At 50.7% G+C, this 23,204-nt stretch overlaps 2 protein-coding genes across 2 annotated transcripts; one reads left to right on the forward strand and one right to left on the reverse strand.

The window, feature by feature from the left end:
* Nucleotides 1-371: 371 nt before the first annotated feature.
* On the forward strand, nt 372-10,712 carry MEX3A (mex-3 RNA binding family member A). Its single transcript, XM_053604974.1, has 2 exons — nt 372-1,289; nt 5,128-10,712. The coding sequence occupies exons 1-2, from the start codon at nt 836-838 to the stop codon at nt 6,234-6,236; spliced, it is 1,563 nt and encodes a 520-aa protein (XP_053460949.1). The 5' UTR covers nt 372-835; the 3' UTR covers nt 6,237-10,712.
* A 1,430-nt stretch (nt 10,713-12,142) lies between these two features.
* On the reverse strand, nt 12,143-21,966 carry RAB25 (RAB25, member RAS oncogene family). The gene is made up of 5 exons (XM_053604975.1): nt 21,676-21,966; nt 14,965-15,160; nt 13,603-13,796; nt 12,869-12,949; nt 12,143-12,491 (listed from the first exon to the last, which is right to left on the reverse strand). The coding sequence occupies exons 1-5, from the start codon at nt 21,716-21,718 to the stop codon at nt 12,364-12,366; spliced, it is 642 nt and encodes a 213-aa protein (XP_053460950.1). The 5' UTR covers nt 21,719-21,966; the 3' UTR covers nt 12,143-12,363.
* Nucleotides 21,967-23,204: the final 1,238 nt, after the last annotated feature.

Genomic DNA, 23,204 nt, shown 5'->3' on the forward strand with positions numbered 1-23,204 from the left:
CGGGGACCGCTGCCTGCCCCGGCCCCCTCATTACCATAAGAAAGCGGCCCCCAGGACCGCCGTGGCAGGAGGGGAGCCGGGCTTAGGAGGGGGAGCCCAGTGTTAGCTGTTTTCACGCGGGTTGAGTCTCTGCTCTTGGCCTCCTTTCCGGGAACCGCCCCTCAAAAAATTAGAGACCTCGACCTACATCCCACACCTAGCTTAGCCTCGGAGCTGCGGTAAACACCGCAGGGCACAGCCCTGTCCTCCTCGGGTCGCTGAATGCGACTCCGCGCCCGGAGAGCGAGAAACTACAACTCCCGGCATGCCCCGGGCGCCCGGCGCGCCCCCTCCCGTCAGTTCCATGCTGCTCCATCCAGTTCATTTAAAACAAAAGAGTTTGAGCGCTGGAAGGGGCTGGGCTCTACTGGGGGCCACTTAGCGCTGCTCCAGGACTGAGGCTTGGTGCGGGAGCCTGACGGGGGCGTCTGGACGGCGGGGGCTAGAGACTTCCAGGGCCGAGGCGGGAGGGTGAGGGCAGAGATCCCGCAGCCCCCCGCCCCCCGTCACCCCCGGAGAGGAGAAGAGATCTGCTTTCTTGGTTTTTCTTCTCTTTCCCCCCACCCCCACCCCGGGGGCTGGGGCGAGGGGAGTCAGGTTACAGGGTGTTTGGGGAGGGGGGCTTGGGGGAGGGTCTATCTTTCTATCTCGCTTTCTTCCCCCCTCCCCAGTTCTTTGTTCCCCCCTCCCCACACACACCCCTCCTCTCCTCTCCCCTCCCCTCCTCTCTCCTCTTTTCCCTTCCACCACCTCTCTCTCTCTCCCTCTCTCTCTCTCCCCCAGCTTTTGTTTCGCCATGCCTAGTCTAGTGGTATCTGGAATAATGGAAAGAAATGGGGGCTTTGGAGAACTAGGATGTTTCGGGGGAAGCGCTAAGGACCGAGGGCTGCTGGAAGACGAGCGCGCCCTTCAGCTGGCTCTCGATCAACTCTGCCTCCTGGGTTTGGGGGAGCCCCCCGCCCCCACGGCGGGCGAGGACGGGGGAGGTGGGGGGGGCGGCGCCCCCGCGCAGCCGGCCGCCCCCCCGCAGCCGGCCCCGCCGCCGCCGCCCGCGGCGCCCCCGGCAGCCCAGACGGCGGCCCCCGCGGCGCAGACGCCCCAGCCCCCCACCGCCCCCAAAGGGGCTAGCGACGCCAAGCTCTGCGCTCTGTACAAAGAGGCCGAGCTGCGCCTGAAGGGCAGCAGCAACACCACGGAGTGTGTACCCGTGCCCACCTCCGAGCACGTGGCCGAAATCGTGGGCAGGCAAGGTAAGCTGGCGCTGGGACCACTGAGAGGGACTGGAAGGGGGGGGCACCCTGTTCCCGGCGCGTAAAGTTCATTTCTTTCCTCCTTGTCGGCCTCCAGCTCTGTCCTTTCCCCACAAAGGGGGACCCGCCACCTATCCTGATTTCTTAAGTGCCACAAAGTTCCCTACTACCCCTTGTTGGGACGGTTGTCCAGATCCTTCCTCACCCAGGGCTCTATCCTTAGACAAAGAAATAACCCTGCTCTGGGAGAGGGGAAGGGAAGGAGGTTCGGTCTCTCAACCCTGGGAGGCTGTCCGGAGGGGGTGTCCGCTCCTAGTCAGAAAAACTGATGGAATTCCTTCTGGAGTTCCTCAGAAGCCGCTACTCCGTATCTGATCATGGGCTGGGGAGGGGGCACCCCTGGCACCCCCAGTTGCTTGGAGTTACAGACTTTGGGGGAGACCTGGCTGGCAAAGCCAGACTTGAGTATCTGTCTCTTTGTTGGGCTGAGTATAGGAATGGAAGGGGGTGTGGCCCAGGGGAGGGTCCCAGCCAGCTGGAAAGGTTGTGAGGGGGGCCACTGGGAGGAGGGGGTCCTGTGGTCACCCACACACCAAAGTTGGACTGTCTGTGGGGTTTTGGAAGGGGTGTCTCCAAGGAAGCCCAAAGTCCTGGCATGGACCTCTCCTCCTCCCTCTCTGGCTTTTGTTCTGGGCTGGCCACCGCCTGGGGCCAGAGGCCTAGAGAGGGGTCTGTGGCAGTGAAAGAGCAGGACTGGGCAGGAGGGGGCATGCCTGGGGGTGAGAAACTGCACCTGGAAATTCGGTGGAGGATGTGAGTCTGGGGGTGTTGGGGGAGTAGAATTAATCCAGTGTAGTATGTCTGATACCACACCCTCATTGGCTCTAGCATCCCCGGGTGGGTGGGTGGGAGTATTGGTAAGGGTCCAAATTGAGCAGATAGGATCTTGGGGACCCTTCCCTCTCTGTTTCCCAAGGGGAAGTGGGGGGGGGCTTTTGGAAATTACAAAGGGGCTGGGTTGGGGATGTGTGGGGTGGAAGAGGAGTGGGGGAGGAGCTGTCCCACGGTGGGGAACAATGGAGGAACTGCATTCCGGCTGGGAGGGAGGAGGCCAGCTCCTGTGGAGGAAAGGGGGAGGCAGGCTGGGGGCCTACTCCACATCACTCCACATCGCACCTCATCCACCCAGAGTGCTAGTGGTTAGGGGGTTTTGCCTGGAGATACAGAATGGAGGAAGGGAAGATGCCACTCCCCTGTGCAGCCCTCACCCCCTGGGGCACTCCATCTCTTGAGATTTTTGTTTTAGAAAGTTGGATTTCCTCTTGTTGTCGGAAACTGGGGCTCTAAAGCTCTGGAACTAGGCAATAACAGACATTGATATCTTCTCTTGGGTGTGGGGGTGGTCTTGGGAGGCCCCGGGATTTAATGGAGTCATTCTTTCCTCTTCTGCCTCCTCATCAGATTGGCCAGTCTCTCATAAAAGTAGGAAGATTTCTCCTGTTCAGAGAAGATACGCCTCCCCCTCATTCCTTAAGTATATGAAAGTCCTCCCTCTTGTCTAATCTCCCTCCTCCTGCTGTAGTGTTAGTACTCCTCTATTTGACCTCTAGGAAGGTGAAGCCCAGTGGGTCATCCCTTCAAGAGATGCTTCTTCACAGTTGCAGAACCCAGGAGGAGGTCTACCACCACTTCTGCATCCCCAGGCCTCTAGCTTTTCTCTTTACTCTTATGCCCTGGCCTGTCCTCCTCACCCCAACCTCCACAGATACCTAGCTCTCACTTAAGTTTATGGACCCAAAACTTAAGGCTAGATCCCAGGTGTCCATCAGATAACATGTCTGAGAGGGGACTTAACTGTTTCTCAATCTCCTGTGCCTCAGAAATACAATCATTTACCTTACCAACATTAAAGCAGCCAGGATGTGGGCCTGACAACAGGTAGGACTTCTTAAGTACCAAAAAGTTTGAAGGGGGGAGGAGCAAATTCTCCTTCCTGAGATTCTTTTTGTTGTTGAGACAGTTTCACTTTGTCACCCAGGTTAGGGTGCCATGGCATCAGCCTGGCTCACAGCAACATCAAATTTCTGGGCTCAAGCGACCCTCTTGCCTCAGCCTCCCAAGTAGCTGGGACTATAGGTTCCCCCTCCCCCCCCATGCCCAGCTATTTTTTAATATTTTTAGTAGACACAGGGGTCTGGCTCTTGCTCAGGCTGCTCTCTTAACTCCTGAGCTCAAGTGATCCTCCTGCCTTGGCCTCCCAGAGCTTCCAGAGGTTCCTTAAAGGTGAAGAGAGTGGACCCCTATCCTTTCTCACCCCTAAACCGGCTGAGGTTGCAGAAGAAGTCATCTGGAGTGGAGGAAGGAGGAAAAAAATGAATTCACCTCAGGCCTGTGGTTGGAAGGTTGGGGCAGAATTGTAAATATAGGACCACTGGATTTTGGAGAGGTAGTGTGTTAGGGAAGTTTGAAGGAACAGTGAGAGGGCTATGGATGCAGCTGTATGTGAACAGGGGCAGAAGTTGTGAGTATGTACAGGAGGGTGCCGTTTGTGTGCTGGGGAAAGTGTGGATGGAAAAGGGTGCATGGAAGACTATGTGAAAGAGGTGTATGGAAGTGTGCATGAGGCTAGTTCACAAGTATTGTACATCACAGCTCTTAGGTACGTGTGTGCAAACGTACGTGTGGCATGTGTGCTTGGAGAAGGGGTGTAAATCTCTGAGGCTCGGTGTGAAGCTAGGGGCTGACAGGAAAGGAGGAGTGGAGCTTGTCTAGTCACCCATCAAAGTGTGCAGCCTTTAGAGACTGTGTGGCCATCCCAGCCTCCTTCACTTTTCTATCTGCCCTTCTCCCTCTTTCTCTCTTTGTCTTGCTTTTCTTCTTTCTCTTCTTGCCTTTCTCCCCAATCTCCCAGCTTTCTTTAACCTACATTAGAGCAGGAGCAGGGGTCCAGAATACTGTCATCCTACTCAGTCCCTAGCCCATCTCAACTCTTCTGTCCCCAGGGGACAGGAGTGACATGGGGTTGGGTGCTGCTCCTTCACATGGCATTTTCTTTATCTTCATACTCCTTACTTCCCCTTCTGAGTCTCAGACCCTTCCAGTCTCCTATACTCCACTAGTCACTACAAACTTGTTCTGAATTTGGAGCTCACTGAGAGAGACTACTGGGTGGAAGACATGGGATAGACAAAGCAGGTGGAACCAGCAATCCCTGAGTAGTTTAGAGGACACTTTTTTTTTATTTTATTGTTGGAGATCCATTGAGTGTGCAAGAAACCAGGTTACACTGATTGCATTTGTTAGGTAAAGTCTCTCTAGAGGACACTTTTAATGATTTAGGGTCAAGTAAAGAGATTGTGAGGTTTCTGAGCACATTGGGGTTCTGTGGAAAGATTGGGGTTGGGGACAGATGGGGAGCAGTGGCTAATTTGGAAATTTGTGAGCAGTCTGGAATCAGTAGAGAAACTGAGAGAATAGCAAATGTATGGGGAGGAGTTTATACAGAACAGATTTGTGGTTAGCAGCTGTATGGGAGGGTCAGTAATTATTTGGGGGTTTCAAGGAGTGAATGAATTTAGAAGGTCCTGAATGAAACTCAAGAGAAAGTACATTTTAAAATCGGTGCTGGACAGAAACATGGGGTAGACCTGAGGTCCGATGAGTGGACCGTGCATGTAGTAGTGGTGGTGGTTTCTAAGGGTGCCCTGGAGGGTTCCCTGGAGGCCAGGAGTTTGGGTAAAGATTCGAGTTTGGGTAAAGATTCGGAGCTTATTGGTCCCAGCACATATCTTCTTGCCTGTGAGTTTCTTTCTCTCTCCTCCTCCCCAACCTATACCAGGCTGCAAGATTAAGGCTCTGAGGGCCAAGACCAACACATACATCAAGACACCAGTGCGGGGTGAGGAGCCAGTGTTCATGGTGACAGGGCGGCGGGAGGACGTGGCCACAGCCCGGCGGGAAATCATCTCAGCAGCTGAGCATTTCTCAATGATCCGCGCTTCACGAAACAAGTCAGGTGCTGCCTTTGGTGTGGCCCCTGCTTTGCCTGGTCAAGTGACCATCCGTGTGCGGGTTCCTTACCGAGTGGTGGGACTGGTGGTGGGCCCCAAAGGGGCAACCATCAAGCGCATCCAGCAGCAGACCAACACGTACATTATCACACCAAGCCGTGACCGTGACCCGGTGTTTGAGATCACAGGTGCCCCGGGCAACGTGGAGCGTGCGCGTGAGGAGATCGAGACGCACATCGCAGTGCGCACAGGCAAGATCCTCGAGTACAACAATGAAAATGACTTCTTGGCTGGGAGCCCCGACGCCGCACTTGACAGCCGCTACTCTGAGGCCTGGCGGGTGCACCCGCCGGGCTGCAAGCCCCTCTCCACCTTCCGGCAGAACAGCCTGGGCTGCATAGGCGAGTGCGGTGTGGACTCCGGCTTTGAGGCCCCACGTCTGGGAGAGCAGGGCGGGGATTTCGGCTATGGGGGGTACCTGTTTCCGGGCTACGGAGTGGGCAAGCAGGACATGTACTACGGCGTGGCCGAGACCAGCCCCCCGCTGTGGGCGGGCCAGGAGAACGCTACGCCCACCTCTGTGCTGTTCTCCTCCACTTCCTCCTCCTCCTCCTCTTCCGCCAAAGCCCGAGCAGGGCCTCCCGGCGCGCACCGCTCTCCTGCAGCTTCTGCGGGGTCAGAGCTGGCCGGACTCCCTAGGCGCCCGCCAGGAGAGCCGCTCCAGGGCTTCTCTAAACTTGGGGGCGGCGGCCTGCGCAGCCCCGGCGGCGGGCGGGATTGCATGGTGTGCTTTGAGAGCGAAGTTACTGCAGCCCTGGTGCCCTGTGGACACAACCTGTTCTGCATGGAGTGTGCAGTACGCATCTGTGAGAGGACGGACCCAGAGTGTCCCGTCTGCCACATCACAGCCACGCAAGCCATCCGAATATTCTCCTAAGACCCCTGCCCCATGCCTCCTAGGCCTGCACCCCAAGGGCCGGCCCTGGACCTGTTTTCCACAAGGGCCTTTTGGAAATCAGTGATTGGAGGGGCAAGGTGCTTAGAGATACTCGCTCTCTGGGGAGAGGGCAAGGGAGGCTGTGGTGGCTGAGAAATGGGCCATTTTCAGAGCCTCTGGTCACCTTGTCCTGGAAAAATTGGGAGGGGCCAGACTGAAAATACTAGAGTTACAACTCTGATACCTCAATACACCCTTAAATCTGGAAGCAGCTAAAAGAAACTTTTGTTTTGCCAGAGGTGGTCACTAAGGCATCGTGACCCCCTCTGCCCACCTCCCAACCGTGTCTCACTCTACCCCATCCTCTGTAGGGGGTAAGGCAAAGGGGGAGGGAAAATTACCACCTGTATCTAGAGGTGCTCTTTACAATCCCCAAGCCCTCTGGTCCTGACCTCTGACCTCCTAACTTGACCCTTTGGCTCCTCTACCCCCATGTCCTGTTTGGGAAACTGTTCCTGATTTCCCACAGTATAGGGGAGTTGGAGCTCTATCAGATACCTGTACAGATCTTCTGGGGACGGGGTGGGGAGCACGATGTTATTGGATAAAGGGCTCAGAATTCATCTGTCCCCACAAAGCTGGGCTGGAGGACTTTAGAGAGGGGTGCTTCTCTCTGTTCCCATCAGCATTTCCCTTCACTCCCTTCTCCCCATCTCTCCTCCCTTCGGGATTTCCTGATTCCTTTGCTCTTTACTTTTCTTCCAGTTCTTTGCTTTGCTTTCCCTTGGTGGCTGTCACTCCCTACCCTGTCTTGCTGTTTCTTTTAGTCTTTCTTCCCTTCTCCCCCATCACTCCTGCCTCTCCAGTCCAGCTTTGGGGACATCATCCCCCTGGGGAAAAGTAGGGGGAAGAACATTTTGATGGTCTCTCCCACTCCTCTTCAGGCATCTGGAGGCCCTCTCCCCACTCCTCCAAAGAAACATCTCAAATTGTTAATGGAATGTATCCCCATTCTTAGTGAAAATTTGAGGAGGAGGGGACTAATACTGGGGTACATAAAGGGTCAAACCCCCACCTTCATCATCTATGGGCATTATATTTAGGGAGCAGTTCTTGGGCTGGATTTTCCGGTTGTAGAAGAAGGGGAACCAGGGTAGTGTGTCTGCTATTTTAAGGAGCAGGAAAGGGCCTGAGGCAGGAGGAGAGAATGGTGGAGGGAACAGCTGCTGCCCCACACCCTGCACCCCTCTTTGGACTTGACCCAAACCTTAATTGAATCCTTATTAGTGTGCAAATCATGAAGTCTCTGTCCCACCTATTATGGTTGAGAAGAGGCCAGGTCTTCAGAGGGGTCAGCCCAGGGCAAAGCAGGACTGGGGCATAGCAGGGCCTGTTTGAGAATCACATATTGTTATAGGCCTTGCACCTGCTTTGCTGCTTCCCTACTGCTTGCTCACTAGAGGCTGCCACCAGCCTCCCACCCTCCTGGTTCCGCTGGCCGGACCAGGAGAGAATGGGGGATGGGAGTCCTAGGGAGTCCCAGGAAATCCTTGTATATAATGGGGTGGGATTGTTCTGAGTGATTGTGCTCAGGAGTCCTTCCTGGATGGAGAAGTGGTGCAGGGATGGAGGTGCAGAGGGGATTTACTCCTCTCCTTTCTCCTGCTAGTGAGTTAACTCACCTCTCCTCAGCCTTCCCCTCCAGACCACCAGCCAGGGAGGGGAGAGGAAGGAGATCACAGCCAAGCAAACTGGCTTGTGACAACTTCCCTCCTTCCCACCAATGTGAGCCATCCTGAGATGTCTGTACAATAGGAACCAAACCAAATGGGCACCCTTGGTGGGGAGGGGGGTGGGAAGAAAGGATGTCTGTCTGTTGATTCCCCCTCCCCCTCTCCACTCTTTACCCACAAAGGCGGAAGACTGTTAGCTAGGGGCTCAGCAAATTCAATCCCATCCATAACCAATTGAGCCAATCCTAGAAACAAACGCAAAACACACATACTGAGAGATAAAATAGAGGAGAGAAAGAGAGCATGAGAGGGAGCAAGACAGGCGACCAACACAGAGGAGAGAAAACAAAAATAGCAAAAAAAAAGCAGTTCTTTATAATTTAATATTCTATTTTAATAAAGGCATTTATTACCGTATAAATGTAGCAAAGAACCTGGGCTAATATGAAAAAAAGACTTTTTATTAGGTAATTTATTATATGAAAAGGATATTTTATTTTATGATAAAGTGATCCTTAAAAAAATAAAAAAACTTTAGAAGGTTTAGAATATATGTAGGGAGAGAAGAAGAAAAAATACATTTGTATTCAGAGTTAAATCTTAAAAAAAAAGTGTTTTTAATATATGTTCGGGTTTACATTGCTTTCTTTCCCCCACTTTTTTTTGGGGAGGAATGTCATTTGCTTTTCTTGGGGGAACATCCTAGGATGGATGGTGGAGAGAGGGGATGGTGGAGCCTGGTCCCTTCTGGGGCCCTGCAAGTAGATTGGATTTCACTCCCTGGGCTCCCCTCCCCCTCAGGGGAGTCAGCAGAGCCAAACAAAGAAAGGGATTAACAAGAAAGGGAGAAACTGTGGGACTAAGGACTGAGGATCCTGGGGTGTCCCCCCCTTTCCCTTGGCCTGTCCCAGGGGCAAGTAAGGAGGGGAAATCCAGAACTGAGGCTTAGCAGGCCTAGGGAACCCTCAGAGAGGTGTGAGATTTAAGAGAAATAGATTTTTTTTTTAACCAAAAAGAGAGAAAGAAGAAAAAGAAACCGAGGGGTTTAAAAGAAGAAAATACTACAAAATAATAATAATTATTAATAATAATTCAAATTTATTTCATATAATCCTAGAGAAAGAAAGAAAAGAATTACTAGTTAGTAGATGATATTCAGATAGCTTAAAGTTTAGTAGCATTGAGGGCCCCTGGGTCCAGTAGAATGTATAAAAGTTGTAAGGAAAAGATAAATAGAGGAGAGAAGTGGCTGAGTCCGCCCTGAATCGCCTCATCTTCAGATATCAGGGTTGGAGCAGGTTGATAGTTAAGATTGGGAGTATCCAGTCTGGTGGGGTTGATTCTGAGAATCCTTGGATTTTCAAGTTGTAGGACAAAAAGATGAGGGGCTCAGTTCCCGGGGTCTTTGAAAAGATGCACGCTGATCAGTGTAATCAAACTGGGGGTGGCAGAGAAGGCTGTGCACATCTGCCTGCACTCTTTCGGTGGGGGTAGGGGGGCTGGCCAACCCTCTTGTCTCTGTGGGGCAGCTCTCCCAGGGCTCTCAGGGAGGATGGAGGCTGCTCAGCTCAGGCCTCCTAAACCGGCGTCTCCCAGTCTAAATGAGGAAGTCCTTCTTGCAGTGTAACCTCAGTCCACTTAATTACAGATTGATTAATGAGCCTGGTAAGGTATTCCACAGATGCACACTTCTCATCTTCAGAGCTTCAAGGGCACTGAGGGGACCAGTCCCTCACCCCTGTTACCATCCCACATTCCATTTGCTTTTGACCTCCATGACAGCAGTGGTTGTAACGATCTCAATAATTGTTCCTTAAAACTGTGATGTGCTTTACAGATTTGCAAAGTGCTTTATTGTCTCATAGAACTTAAAATTCCAAGAAGGACTTCCCACCCAGGGGAGTGGAGTGGAAACACTGTCCTTGAAGGCCTGGGAGAAGGGGACCCCTAAGGGTATGGAGGCAAGGAAGGGTGCAGGGACCTTGGGTGACCCCCAGGAAGCTTTCTCTTCTCCAGTCCACTTTCATCTGTAAGTGTGCAGGTAGGGGTCATCCACTGTGCCCTGGCCTGGAGGCACATTGTCCTCCCCACAGAACATTGGCTAACCTGGTTTTGCATGTCAGAAATCAACATTTCTTAAGCACTTGCCTTCCACCAACCTCAGCTTGCAGCCAGGGTCAGTTTACAGCTGGCCTTTCCTCCCCCATCCAAGGGGTGAGGAGGCCCCTTGGCTCTCCTTTTGGCAAGAGGAACCTGCTCCATTACACCAATGACTCTGCCATGCCCCTCCCTGGCCCTAGACCCCAAACACGTCTCCCTCTCCCCAATTTACTCTTCTTGCCCCACCTAGGGAGAGATTTCCCCCTGCTCTTTTTGTCCTAGAAACCCCGCTAGTTTGGGATGGTAGAGTCTGGGGTGGGGAGGGCTTCCCCTTCCCCACTCGAGGGTGCGGGTGGGGTGGGGGGGGGTGGAGACAGCCCTGGGGCAGGGGGATGGTCTCGCCACTGTAGAAAGTAGAGTAGGATTGTGGTCAGACTTAATTTGAGGCATCTAGTGAAGACATGTACGAATCCACCGAGGAAAAAGATTTCAAAAGCAAAATAAAGGCGGGAAATAAAATGGACCCATGAATAATCCAGTCAAAGTGATATTGCACAAAATGCAGAGAAACCAAGAAGGGGGAGGGTTAATGTATTAAATGTGCTATTAAGAACTTAATTTTATTAAAAGTATTATTACTTAAGGCTCTGTCTTTTTTTTCTTTTTTTTTCTTTTTGAGACAGAGTCTTACTCTGTCACCCTGGGTAGAGTGCCATGGCATCATCATACCTCATAGCAACTCAAACTCTTGGGCTGAAGAGACCCACCTGCCTCAGGCTCCTGAGTATCTGGGACTACAGGCACCTGCCACAATGCCCAGCCAGTTTTTCTGTTTTTAGTAGAGACAGGGTCTCACTCTTGCTCAGGCTGGTCTTGAACTCCTGAGCTCAGGCAATCCATTGGTTATAGGCATGTGCCTCAGCACCCAGCCTTAAGGCTCTGTCTTCTTTCTCTGCATATAAGTCTGTATCATCTTGTGAGTGGGAGGATCTGGATGGGGACTGGACTGTAGCTTGGGGTTTTCTTTAGTGCCACTCTGAGTGCCCTTATATACCTTGTGGGAGGTAGATGTCGCCAGAGTTCCCTGCCACATTTGGACTCCCCTTCTCAGCTTTCCACAGCTCCCTGCTTGAGTCTCCAAGCTCTCGATCTCCTGATTTTTACTTTTTTTCCTTTTTTGGGGGGTCAGAGTACAGTGGCCTCATCATAGCTCACTGCACTCAAACTCGTGAACTCAAGAGATCCTCCTGCCTTAGTCTCCCTAGTACCTGAAACTACAGGTGCATGCCATTACACGTGGGTAATTTTTCTACTTTTTGTAAAGACAGGGTCTCAGTTCTTGCTCCGGCTGGTCTTGAACTCCTGACTTCAAGCAATCTTCCTGCCTCAGCCTCCCAAAGTTCTAGGATTACAGACATGAGACCCCAGAGTCACACCCCTGCTTTTTTCTTCCATTTACTCCCTTCACGTCTTTGGAAGTATGGTCAGGGCTTCTTCCACACTGCCCTGCAAAACAGGGGAAAGTGAGGCAGGGTGACAGAAACTCTGCCTAGGCAGCCATCTCCTAGGCTCCAGGGAGAAAGGGCAGAGAGCTAAGAGACAGACCCTCTCCACTCACTCCACCAGATTCAATCTATTCCTCTTTGGGGTAGGAAAGAAGCCTGGATGAAGAATTTGGACCTTCCACCTCCCAGGCTTAAAAACCCCTTCTCCAGCACTGGCCCTAACTTTTCCTTGTCCTTGCATCTCCCCTTGCCCCTGGCATTGGAGTGACCTCAGTTCTTGGCACCAGGGCCCTGGGCACCAGATGGTGCCCGCTGATGGTTTCCTTTGTCTTGCCTTCCAGATACCCCCTCCCCTCTATGATGTCTCTCCCTCCCCCACCTGCCTTGGGGTTTGGCAGGCACCTCCCACCCCCTTGGCACTGTCCCCAGACCATAGGACTCCAGAGACAGCTGGCCCTGCGGGGCAGTGAGTATGGTAGGGAGGACAGAGGAAGTGGGGGAAGGGCATCAGTGACTCAGATGAGGGGGCCAAAGGGGGAGGCACAGACAGCAGTATGGCCTGGCATTAATACAAAACACAGCTTTATTTGAGGGTCCTCAGTTGTGAAGGGTAGAAAGATCACAGAGATATGTATAGTGGGGCATGAAGGCCTCAGGTCTCTGGGGGCTATGAACAGGAAACCAGACACTCTATTATCTAGAAACAAAGGGCAGGGAAGGATCCAGGAGCTGGGGTGGGGATGAGAGGCACCAGAAAGCCAGTGCCGGCAGGGTTGGTGCTGGTCAAGGTTAGAGGCTGATGCAACAGGCCCTCTTCTCCCCAGGGCCAGGCTCCTGCCCAGTCTGGGCACTGCCCAAAGAGATGGCATTGCTTCGAGCGCTGTTCTGTCTCTGCTTGGACACCTTTGCAAAGATCTCTGAGGAGGCAGAGGGCAGTGATCAAACCAGGAGAAGATTTAGCACCCAAGTCCCCCTCCCCATGCCCCTTCTGAGCACTGGGGTAGCCACACCTGCTAGAGGAAGGAAGTGGCATGTTAATCCCTGGGTCCTTTCTACTTACTTGTGTGGAACAGGAACCAAGACTGAGTACCCCAGGAGGTATGGCTTGCTTCCTTCCCTAAGCTCCATGCTGAGTTGGGAAAGAACTGAGGGGGCTAAGGGGATAAGTAGGGGTGCCATGCCCCACAGAGGAGCTGGGGAATTGCTGGGGTGAGAGCTGGTGTCTGCATTCCTACAGTTGCCTGCAGAAGCCATAGGTATGGAATGGGAGTACCAAATGGAGACAGGCTCTAACCTTTGAGGACAGTCTCAAAGGCCAGCTCAACATTGGTGGAGTCCAAAGCTGAGGTTTCCAGGAAGAGCAATCCATTGTTTTCTGCCAAGAAAGGAAAGACATCATTAATTGTGGGGGGCATCAAAAGCAATACTAATAATATGTACTTAATGTTTACTACGTAAATTTGCTATGTGCTAAACCATTGGCATGTAATTGCTCATTTGATCCTTAAAACAACTTATAAGGTAGGTTTAGTTGGGAAACTGAAATCCAAAAACACAAAAAAGAACAAATAAGGAACTTATTTACTTATTTGAACCATGTTCTGCATCTAGTAACTGGCCAAGAGGAGATGGGAGGCTGGGGTGTGGGACTCCTAAACCTGTAGGCTTAGTCACCATATTGTGATGCCACTAAGCCCAGCAGACTCCTGGGGACAGTGTGACTGCAGAAGTTCACCCTCTACTTGGGATCTTTGAGCACCATGGGGTGTGGCTATCTTAAACTCAACAATGAATAATTAATTATTGATGAAGGCAATCTCAGGGCAAGTGGTAGGTTGGACATCTCCAGAGACACAAGGTCCCAGGGGGAAGAGCTAGGAAATCCTGAATAAGAGGGAATGGAAGAAGAGGACTGCATGGAGGAAGCCCAGGTTGGGAACACAGAGGTGGTGCAGGCACTGGGGAAGCTGGAGTTGGGGGCTGTGGGCAAGCTTGAAGGAGCCAGATTGGGTGATAACAGGCTCTCACCAGCGAACATGCGGGCCTCGTCAGTGGGCACCTCCCGAGCCTGGCCGAGGTCGCTCTTGTTACCCACAAGCATGACGACAATAGTGGCTTCAGCATGGTCATAGAGCTCCTTCAGCCAGCGCTCCACCACCGAATAGGTCTGGTGCTTGGTTAGGTCAAACACCAGGAGGGCCCCCACCGCACCACGGTAATACCTGGGTGAGGGTGGGAGGGATGGACAGAGACAAGGTCAGGGCCATTGGGCCCCACACTAGAGAAAAGCCAGCAAGCCAAAACACCCACTAATAGAGTAACAGAGATCTGGAAATCTGAGGTCCAGGAATCCAAAGCCCAACAGGGCAGCCCAAAGCTCCTGTGCCCTCCGGGGACATTGGTCTTGGAGCTTCTGAAGCCTCACCTCCCTGCTCTAAAACCTGCACTTCTCCCTTAGAGCCCCTCTGCTCCTCAGGGCGTTACTCCTGGGGTCAGCCCTGCCATCTGCCAACGTACATGGGGGCTCTGGCCAAGTCTGCCTCCTGGTGCCCTGCCTCTGAGACCTTCCTCAAGTGCTCCTCATGAGGCTCCTCCTCTCTTGTGGCCATCTCTCTAGGACAATCAGATGTTTGCTATTGCAGCAGTCCCTGGCCTGACCAGTCAAGGCATCCCTGCAAGCATGTGGCCTTCTATTGGAGTTGAAACAAGGTGTTACACACTGGTGATGTCTAATTATTCTCAATTTATTGATGAATCAACCAAAGATCATAAGAGGTCAAGTGACTAGGAGTGCTAAGTGTGTGTAACTGAAGCCCCAGATTCCCACTTCCTGTGCCTGGTCCCCACCCACAGGCCACCTTTCATATATTTGGGTCTCACACTAACGGGGAGACCCTTGGGATGGGGTGTCAGGGGATTCAACATCTTCTGAGTTCTCTTGAGTCCTCATAAAATGCTGAGGCCAGGTCTAGCCCTGGCATTTGTGGTCAGATGAAGGCTGCCACGTGCAGGGCCACAGACCTGTCTGTCCAAGCAGCCTGCTCTCTTGCCAGCTCCACCCATATCCAGCCAGGCCTATATTTAATCAGGCACTAATCACAGCAGGTGCTTCTACAGCACTTTAAGGGTTACATAAAATGCCAAAACTACAAAGTGCCTGCACCTTCCTGGGCACATGGCAAAGGCTTGGGGAGGCTCGGCATGCAACATGCTCCTTTAGTCCTCCTGGGTAGGGTCACTATATCCTGTTCACAGCTCTAGCGCTTCCCTCTCCAGTGACACGCCCCTCCATGTTTCCTGGTCCCCTGCCATCCGCCCTTCTCTTCAGGAGGCCCTCCCGAACTTCTCTGGGATTCCCACCACCCAGCAGCCCCCCAGGCCCGGGCTCACGCTGAGGTGATGGCTCGGTATCGCTCCAGGCCAGCAGTGTCCCAGATCTGAGCCTTGATGGCAGCGGTACCCAGCATCACAGTGCGGGTGGAGAACTCCACCCCGATGGTGGTACGGCTGTCGTGGCTGAACTCATTTCGCGTGAATCGGGACAACAGGTTGGTCTTCCCCACGCCTGATTCACCAATCAGCACCACTGAAGGAGAGACAAGGACTGAGTGGCAGAGTCCCAGCAGCCCTAACATAAGGGTCTGTTCCTCCGAAAAGGGGGACCAGGGGCAGGTGAGGTGGCTCATGCTTGTAATCCTAGCACTCTGGGAGGCTGAGGAGGGTAGATTGCCTGAGCTTACAAGTTCCAGTCCAGCCTGAGCCAGAGTTGGTTTTAGCCATCTCTAAAAATAGCTAGGTGTTGTGGCTGGTGCCTGTAGTTCCCACTATAGAGGCTGAAGCAAGAGAATTGCTTGAGCCCAGGAGTTTGAAGTTGCTGTGAGCTATGACGTCAAGTCACTCTACTGAGGGTGACAAAGTGAGACTCTGTCTCAAAAAAAAAAAAAAGAGAAAGAAAGAAAAGAAAAAGAAAAATAAAGAAAAGAAAAGGAGGACCAGATCCAGAAAGAGGGGGCCAGCACAGCTCAGGCCTGTAATCCTAGCACTCTGGGAGACTAAGGTGGGTGGATTGCCTGAGTTCAGGAGTTAGCAACCAGATTGAGCAACAGTGAGACCCTGTCTCTATTAAAAATAGAAAAATTAGCCAGGCATGTGGCAGGTACCTGTAGTCCCTGCCACTTGGGAGGGTGAGGCAAGAGGATCACTTGAACCTGAGAGTTTGAGGTTTCTGTGAGCCGTGACATCACTACTCTACCCAGGGCAACAGAGTTAATCCCTGTGGAAGGAGGAGGAGGAGCAGGAGAAGGAGAAGTAGTAGTTAGGTTCTAGTTCTCCCTACAGAGTAGCTGTCTTGCATGGTTAAAAAAGTTAAGTAATCTCCCTGAGTTTTCCTATGAAAAATGGGAAAATATTAGCATCTACTATATGGATTATTGTTTTTTTGTTTTTTTGCAGTCTGGCTGGGGCTGGGTTTGAACCCGCCACCCTCGGCATATGGGGCTGGCGCCCTACTCACTGAGCCACAGCCGCCGCCCCTGTATGGATTATTGTTAACAATAGAAGATGAAGGCTCTGACTTCACCACAATACAGTATATCAATGTACCAAAATTACACTTGCATCCCATAAGTACATATACAAATAAAAAATAAATTTTAGCACTCCGGGAGGCTAAGGTGGGTGGATTGCCTGAACTCACAGGTTCAAGACCAGTCTGAGCCAGAGAGAGGCCTCATCTCTAAAAATAGCTAGGCATTGTGGCAGGCACCTGTAGTCCCAGCTACTTGGGAGGCTGAGGCAAGAGAATCGATGAGCCCAAGAGTCTGAGGTTGCTGCGCTATGATGTTACAGCATTCTACCAAGGGCAACAAAGTGAGACTCTGTCTCCAAAAATAAATAAATAAGTAGATGAATAAATTTTTAAAAATGAAATTGAAGAGTTTGAAATAAAAAGGAGGAAATGAGATATTGCCCAGAACACTTACTGGTATGATTGTTGGCAGCCCAGTGCTTAGTTTTTGAGTTTTTAGCACAAGGATCACCAGAGGAGCCCTGAAGATGCTTCAGGCCAGTAGGCAGCATCTGGGGCCTGGCCTTAGCCACCAGGGTAAGCTGGAGGCTGAGGTAGAGTATGGGGAGCCCACGTAAGTACACCCCAAGTCTAAAGGAGGCGACCAGCATGGTTCTGGAAAGGAGAGCTAGCAATAAGGCCTGGGATCCACGTGTGTAGGGTATGGCCCCTGCTTAGCCTCAGACTAGCTGTGTGAAATTGAACAAGTGGCTCACTTTTCTGGGTCCTACTTTCCTTGTTTATACAATCTATAAAGAACTCTTCATGCTTTAAAAATTCCTTATTTGGGGCTCAGCACCTGTAGCTTAGTGGCTAGGGCACCGGCCACACACACTGGGGCTGGGGCCTGCCAAACAACAATGACAACTACTACAACAACAACAAAATAGCCGGGCATTGTGGTGGGCACCTGTAGTCCTAGCTACTTGCAAGGCTGAGGCAAGAGAATCACTTAAGCCCAAGAGTTGGAGGTTGCTGTGAGCTTTGATGCCATGGCACTCTACCAAGGGCAACATAGTAAAACTCTGTCTCCAAAAAAAAAAAAAAAAAAAAAATTCTTTATTTGTGTAGGGCAAAGTATGGGCACATGTGGGTAAGAGGATGTGCACGTGCACATGTGTATTCCTGGTTCTTTCCTATGGGGAGCATTCTCTGTCATCTCTTCCAGTGGGTGGACTTTCAGCCCTATCCTCAGACCCCAAAGGTGCTCAAGGAAAGAGTCTTGGAGTTTGGGAAACTTAGGTTTGAATACTACTGACTTTGTGACCTTTTCTAAGCTACTTACTCTATCTCTAAGCCTATTTCCTCATCTGTAAAAGGGAGATACTAATGGTTGATATTTACAATGTACTGAGTGCTCACTGTGTGCCAGCCATTGTCCTAAAGGCTTTAGATATATAACTCATTTAATCCTCATAACAATGCCATGAGGTATGCAACATTAATATTATCCCCATGTTGGAGTGGTGTCTGTGGCTCAACGGAGTAAGGCTCCCGCCCCATATGCTGGAGGTGGTGGGTTCAAACCCAGCCCTGGCCAAAAACTGCAAAAAAAAAAAATATATATATATATATAAATTAATATTAATATTAATTAATATATTAATATTAATATAATATATATAAAATATATATTAATATATTAATATAATATATATTATATTAATATATATATTATCCCCATGTTGATGCACTTGGGGGTGTCAAATGACTCACCGAAGATTACATGGCTAGTATGATAAACTAGAAATGTGCTGTCCAAAAAACCTTTTTTCTCATTTTTGTTTTATTAATCAATTTAATAATAATTATTTATTTTTTTTTAGAGACAGAGTTTCATTTTATCGCCCTCAGTAGAGCGCTATGGAATCACAGCTCACAGCAACTTCCAACTCCTGAGCTTAGGCAATTCTCTCGCCTCAGCATCCCAAGTAGATGGGACTACAGGCGCCCACCACAACGCCCAGCTACTTTTTTGTTGCAGTTTGGCTGGAGCCAGGTTCAAACTTGCTACCCTCGATATACAGGGCCAGTGCCCTAACCACTGAGCCACAAGCACTGACTAAATAATTTTTTTTTTGAGACAGAGTCTCACTCTGTTGCCCTTAGTAGAGTGACGTAGCATCACAGCTCACAGCAACCTCAAACTCTTGGGCTCAAGAGATCTTCTTGCCCCAGCCTCCAAAGTAGCTGGGACCACAGGCACCCAGCACAGCACCCGGCTATTTTTTGTTGCAATTTGGCCAGGGCCAGGTTTGAACTCGCCACCCACAGTATATGGGGTTAGCATCCTACTCACTGAGCCACAGGCGCCACCCACACCTGGCTATTTTTAGAGACAAGGTCTCACTCTGGCTCAGGCTGGTCAGGAACCTGTGAGCTCAGGCAATCCATCCACCTTGGCCTCCCAAAGTGCTAGGATTACAGGCGTGAGCCACATTGCCTGAACCCTAAACATTTTTTTATTTCAGATTAATATAAGGGTACAAATGATTACGTTACAATGTTTGAGTTAGGTGAGGTCCCTGTTGTAGTTGTCCTGCACCCAGGAGATGTGCCATATATCATTACATTGTGCCCATTAGGTGAGAACACACCAATCCTCCTCCCTCCTCTTCTCTCTCCACTTCCTCCAACCAGAATTAAATTGAGCTTTTCTTTTGTGTGGGTGTGTATTAATTCATCTATGGGCTTCATATTAGTATTGAGTACATTGGATATTTGCCTTTCCATTCTTGTGAAGTTTACTAAAGAGAATGTTCTCCAACTCTATCCAGGTTAATACAAAAAATGTAAAGTCTCCATCTTTTTATGGCTGAATAGTATCCCATAGTATACATATACCATAGTTTATTACCCCATTTATGGGTTGATGGGTACTTGGATTGCCACATCTCCATGATTGTATTTTCTTTTCTTTTTTTTTGGAGATAGAGTCTTAAGCTGTTGCCCTCGGTAGAGTGCTGTTGCATCATCACAGCTCACAGTGATCTCAAACTCTTGGGCTTAAGTGATCCTCTTGCCTCAGCCTCCCAAGTAGCTGGGTCTACAGGCACCTCCCACAATGCCCAGCTATTTTTTTGTTGCAGTTATCATTGTTGTTTTAGCTGGCCCAGGCTGGGTTTGAACCCTCCAGCCTCAGTGTATGTGGCCAGCCCTACCCAGTGAATTATGGGTGCCGCCCAAATCTTGATGATTGTAAATTGAGCTGCGATAAACAATCTAGTGCAAATGTCCCTATGACAAAATGATTTTTTCTCTTCTGGGTAGATGCCTAGCAATGGGATTGCAGGATCTAATGAAAAGTCTACTTTAAGTTCTTTGAGGATTCTCCATACTTCTTTCCAGAAAGGCTCTATTAGTTTGTAATCCCACTAGCAGTGCAAAAGTGATCCCGTGGCTGGGTGTGGTGGCTCACACCTGTAATCCCAGGACTCTGGGGGGCCGAGGTGGGTGGATTGCCTAATTTACAGGTTGGAGACCAGCATGAGCAAGAGCAAGACCCCATCTCTAAAAAAGCTGGGTGTTGTGGCAGGTGCCTGTAGTCCCAGCTACTCAGGAAGCTGAGGCAAGAGAATCTCTGGAGCCCAAGAGTTTGAGGTTGCCATGAGCTATGATGCTATGGCACTCTACCCAGGGCGACAAAGTGAGACTCTGTCTCAAAAAAAAAAAGGGTTCTCCCTTATCTCCACATCCATGCCAGCATCTGCAGCTTTGGGACTTTGTGATGTGGGCTTATTAATTTTTTTTTTTCTTTGAGACAGAGTCTCACTTTGTCACCCTCAGTAGAGTGCTGTGGCATCACAGCTCACAGCAACCTCAAACTCTGGGCTCAAGTGATTGTCTTGCCTCAGCCTCCCAAGTAGCTGAGACTATAGATGCCCACCATAATGCCTGGCTATTTTTACAGACCAGGTCTCACTCTAGCTCAGGTTGGTCTCAAACTTGTGAGCTCAGGCGATCTGCCCACCTCAGCCTCCCAGAGTGCTAGTATTACAGGCATGAGCCACGGCGCCCGGCCCTTTAATTTATTTTTAAATTGAAACAGGGTCTCACTGTTTGCCTAGGCATGAGGGCAGTGGTATGATTATAGCTCACTGCAACCTCAAACTCCTGGGCTCAAGTGATCCTCATGCCTTAACATCCAGAGTAGCTGAAACTACAGGTGGGCATCACCAACCCCAGTCCAGATCCACCTTTAAAGAAGGACTTGCCCCTCAACTGCATGGAGTGCAGACAACAGACAGGCTCCAGCTGTTAGCTTATATTCTGGTGCAGACAGTGGCCTCACTGGAAGTCATGTCTTTTCTGGGCAGCCCACATTCAGTGCCTCAGCAAGGTGAGGCTATGACAGAGCTCCCCACCCTTGACCCAGGCTTTGTTACGGCTCTGTCTGACTTCTCCTTCTGCCCAATTTAATTTCCGCCCTTTTCCTTTCGCAGGTGTTGATCCATAAAAAACATTGAACATCCCAAATTCTCATTGCCTGCTCTGGCAACCTCAATATGCAACAATTTGTAAATGGCAGAGCTGGTATCTGAACTCAGTCTAGCTCCTGACTACTTCTCAGAATGGAAGATAACTTTTCAGGGTTGTTATGGTAATTAAAGAGATAGTGACTGATACATGGTTAGGGTTCAATAAATGTAGGTAGTTACTAATATTATTCCCAAGACAGTTGCTAACCCTCTCTTTCCGGGGAAAGATACTGGGAGTACAGGTTCCTCAGCTCAAGGGCAGGTGCTTAAGTGAGAGTCCCAAGGAGGGTATGGCCCAGGCTGGGAGAGGTTGTGGGGTGGGGTGGCTGGGAGTGGGGGAATCATAGCTCTACCAGTCCACCCTGCCCTGAAGGAGGTACAGAGGTGGGGGTGGGCAACAACAGAGGGGACAAACATAGGGGGTGAGATAAAGAAGCAGGAAAGATACATAGACCCTCTGGGACAGCCTTGAATCTAGTGCCTAGATTCCAGGTCCAAGGAGTCTGCCAAGGGACTGGCAGACAACAATATAATCCCAGGAGTAACTGGATTCTGTCAGACCCTGCTCTAAATTAATCTTCCCTCTGTCTTCCCAGTATACTTATTACTCAGTCCTACAATGGGATAGGTGTCTCCTTTCTCTCCTGTCCTGTACACCTGACCAGAAAGATGACTTTCTTCTTAAATCTGTTTGTTTCTCCCTCTTCTCAGGAGAGAAGTCCTTTCTGAAGTCTGACCTCCATCTCTTATGCTGTAGTGGCTATTCCTAGGAATTTGAGCTTCTGTTAGAAACAGAAGGGAAGCCTGACTCTAAGCCCAGTTCTTAGCACTGTGAAGAGTACTCCTTGTCATTATTTACAGCAGTAGAGCCCTCAGTTGTTCCCAGACTCTTCCCTATAACCAGCGCCCTCTCCCCACTTTCTTCTTTAACCAGAAGGAATGATGAGCCCTGAGAGGTCATGTTAAAAGTTAAAAAACAGGAGGAGTCCTATCTGTCCCTGCCAGCCTTTCTGGGTCTTTCTCAGGCTTACTCTAACTTCAGGGACCCCAACTCACCCTTGAAGACAAAGTTATAATCTTCTTCAGTTCTATTCCCCATCTTGGCTCCGCATGGAGAGAGCAAGTGTCTTCCCGGGCAGAGGTGACAAGTAAGTACGTTGGTTCAATGGCCTCAACTCTTAGCTCTCAAGAGACCAGAACCCACACTTCCTCTCATTGGGGGTAAGGAGACTTCTGCAGCCAGAGGGATTGAGGGTCAACTTAAGGCAGGGCCTAAGGAGGCTAAGCGGAGTGCTATAAGGAAGCTGAGAGGATGGACGGAAGCTGAGAGGACGGACGGAAGCTGAGAACAGGAAGAACAGGCAGCTGGAGACCTGGGGCCCAGGTGGGTGGAGAGATGATGACGTCAGACAGGTTAGACAGGTTGGGTGTCTGCTCAGCCTGCGCTCTGGTAGGCATGAGAGTCAGCTCCAGGCAGGGGGATAGGGGGAGGGCTAGGACAACAGGGACAATAGGCCGAATGTGCAGTGCTGGGCTCCTGGGGTCTGTGGTGAGAGGTGTGGGCCTTGCCACTAGTGAGTAATAGCCCCTGAAAAACCCACTTGGCTTCCTGCTTTTTCTTTAGAGTCTCCAGTGTGGGGTATGCTGGGGGCACCACCACTCACCCTGCAACAATCAATCTGCTGCACTGCAGAGCTGTGGGAGCTGCATCTTGGCCACAGCTACTTCTACTCCCCAACAGCTCAGGGCCTGGGATGGGCAGCATTTCTCATCCTGGGTGGAGCTGGGACTCACAACCTACCAACCTCCTTGGGATGAGTTATTTTATTTAGTATTTTATTTTATTATTTTGAGACAGAGTCTCACTATGTGCTATGGCATCACAGGTCACAGCAATCTCAAACTCTTGGGCTGAAGTGATTCTCTTGCCTCAGCCTCCCAAGTAGTTGAGACTACGGGGGACCGCCAAAACACCCGGCTTTTTTTTTTTGAGACAGAGTCTTGCTTTGTCACCCTTGGGTAAGTGCCGTGGCATCACAGCTCACAGCAACCTCAAACTCTTGGGCTCAAGCAATTCTCTTGCCTCAGCCTCCCGAGTAAGTGGGATGACAGGCGCCCACCACAATGCCTGGCTGTTTTTCTGAGAGGAGGTCTCACTCTGGCTCAGTCTGGTCTCAAACCTGTGAGTTCAGGCAATCCACCCACCTGTCTCCCAAGTGCTGGGATTACAGGTGTGAGCCACTGCCACTGGCCCCGGTTACTATTATTTTTTTTTTTTGCTGTTGTCAATGTTTTAGCAGGCCCAGGCCAGGTTTGAACCCACCAGCCCCAGTGCATGTGGCTGGTGCCCTAACCACTGAGTTATGAGTGCCAAGCCAGTCCCTTCTTGTGGCACTGGGGACAGAGGCTGGTAGCTTCCTATATAGACCTGCTCTACGGACAACGGGAGACCTGAGGCAGAAAACAGCCAGAGGGATGGGTGGTCTAGAGAGAGAATCTGTAGATGAAGCCATCTGAGAGGCCTGGGTTTCTTCTACTCCCTGCCTAACATCTGCTGCCTCACAGCAAAGGGCTTCAAGATCTAT

The sequence above is a fragment of the Nycticebus coucang genome, chromosome 10 (assembly GCF_027406575.1).
Source record: "Nycticebus coucang isolate mNycCou1 chromosome 10, mNycCou1.pri, whole genome shotgun sequence".
Classification (NCBI taxonomy): domain Eukaryota; kingdom Metazoa; phylum Chordata; class Mammalia; order Primates; family Lorisidae; genus Nycticebus; species Nycticebus coucang.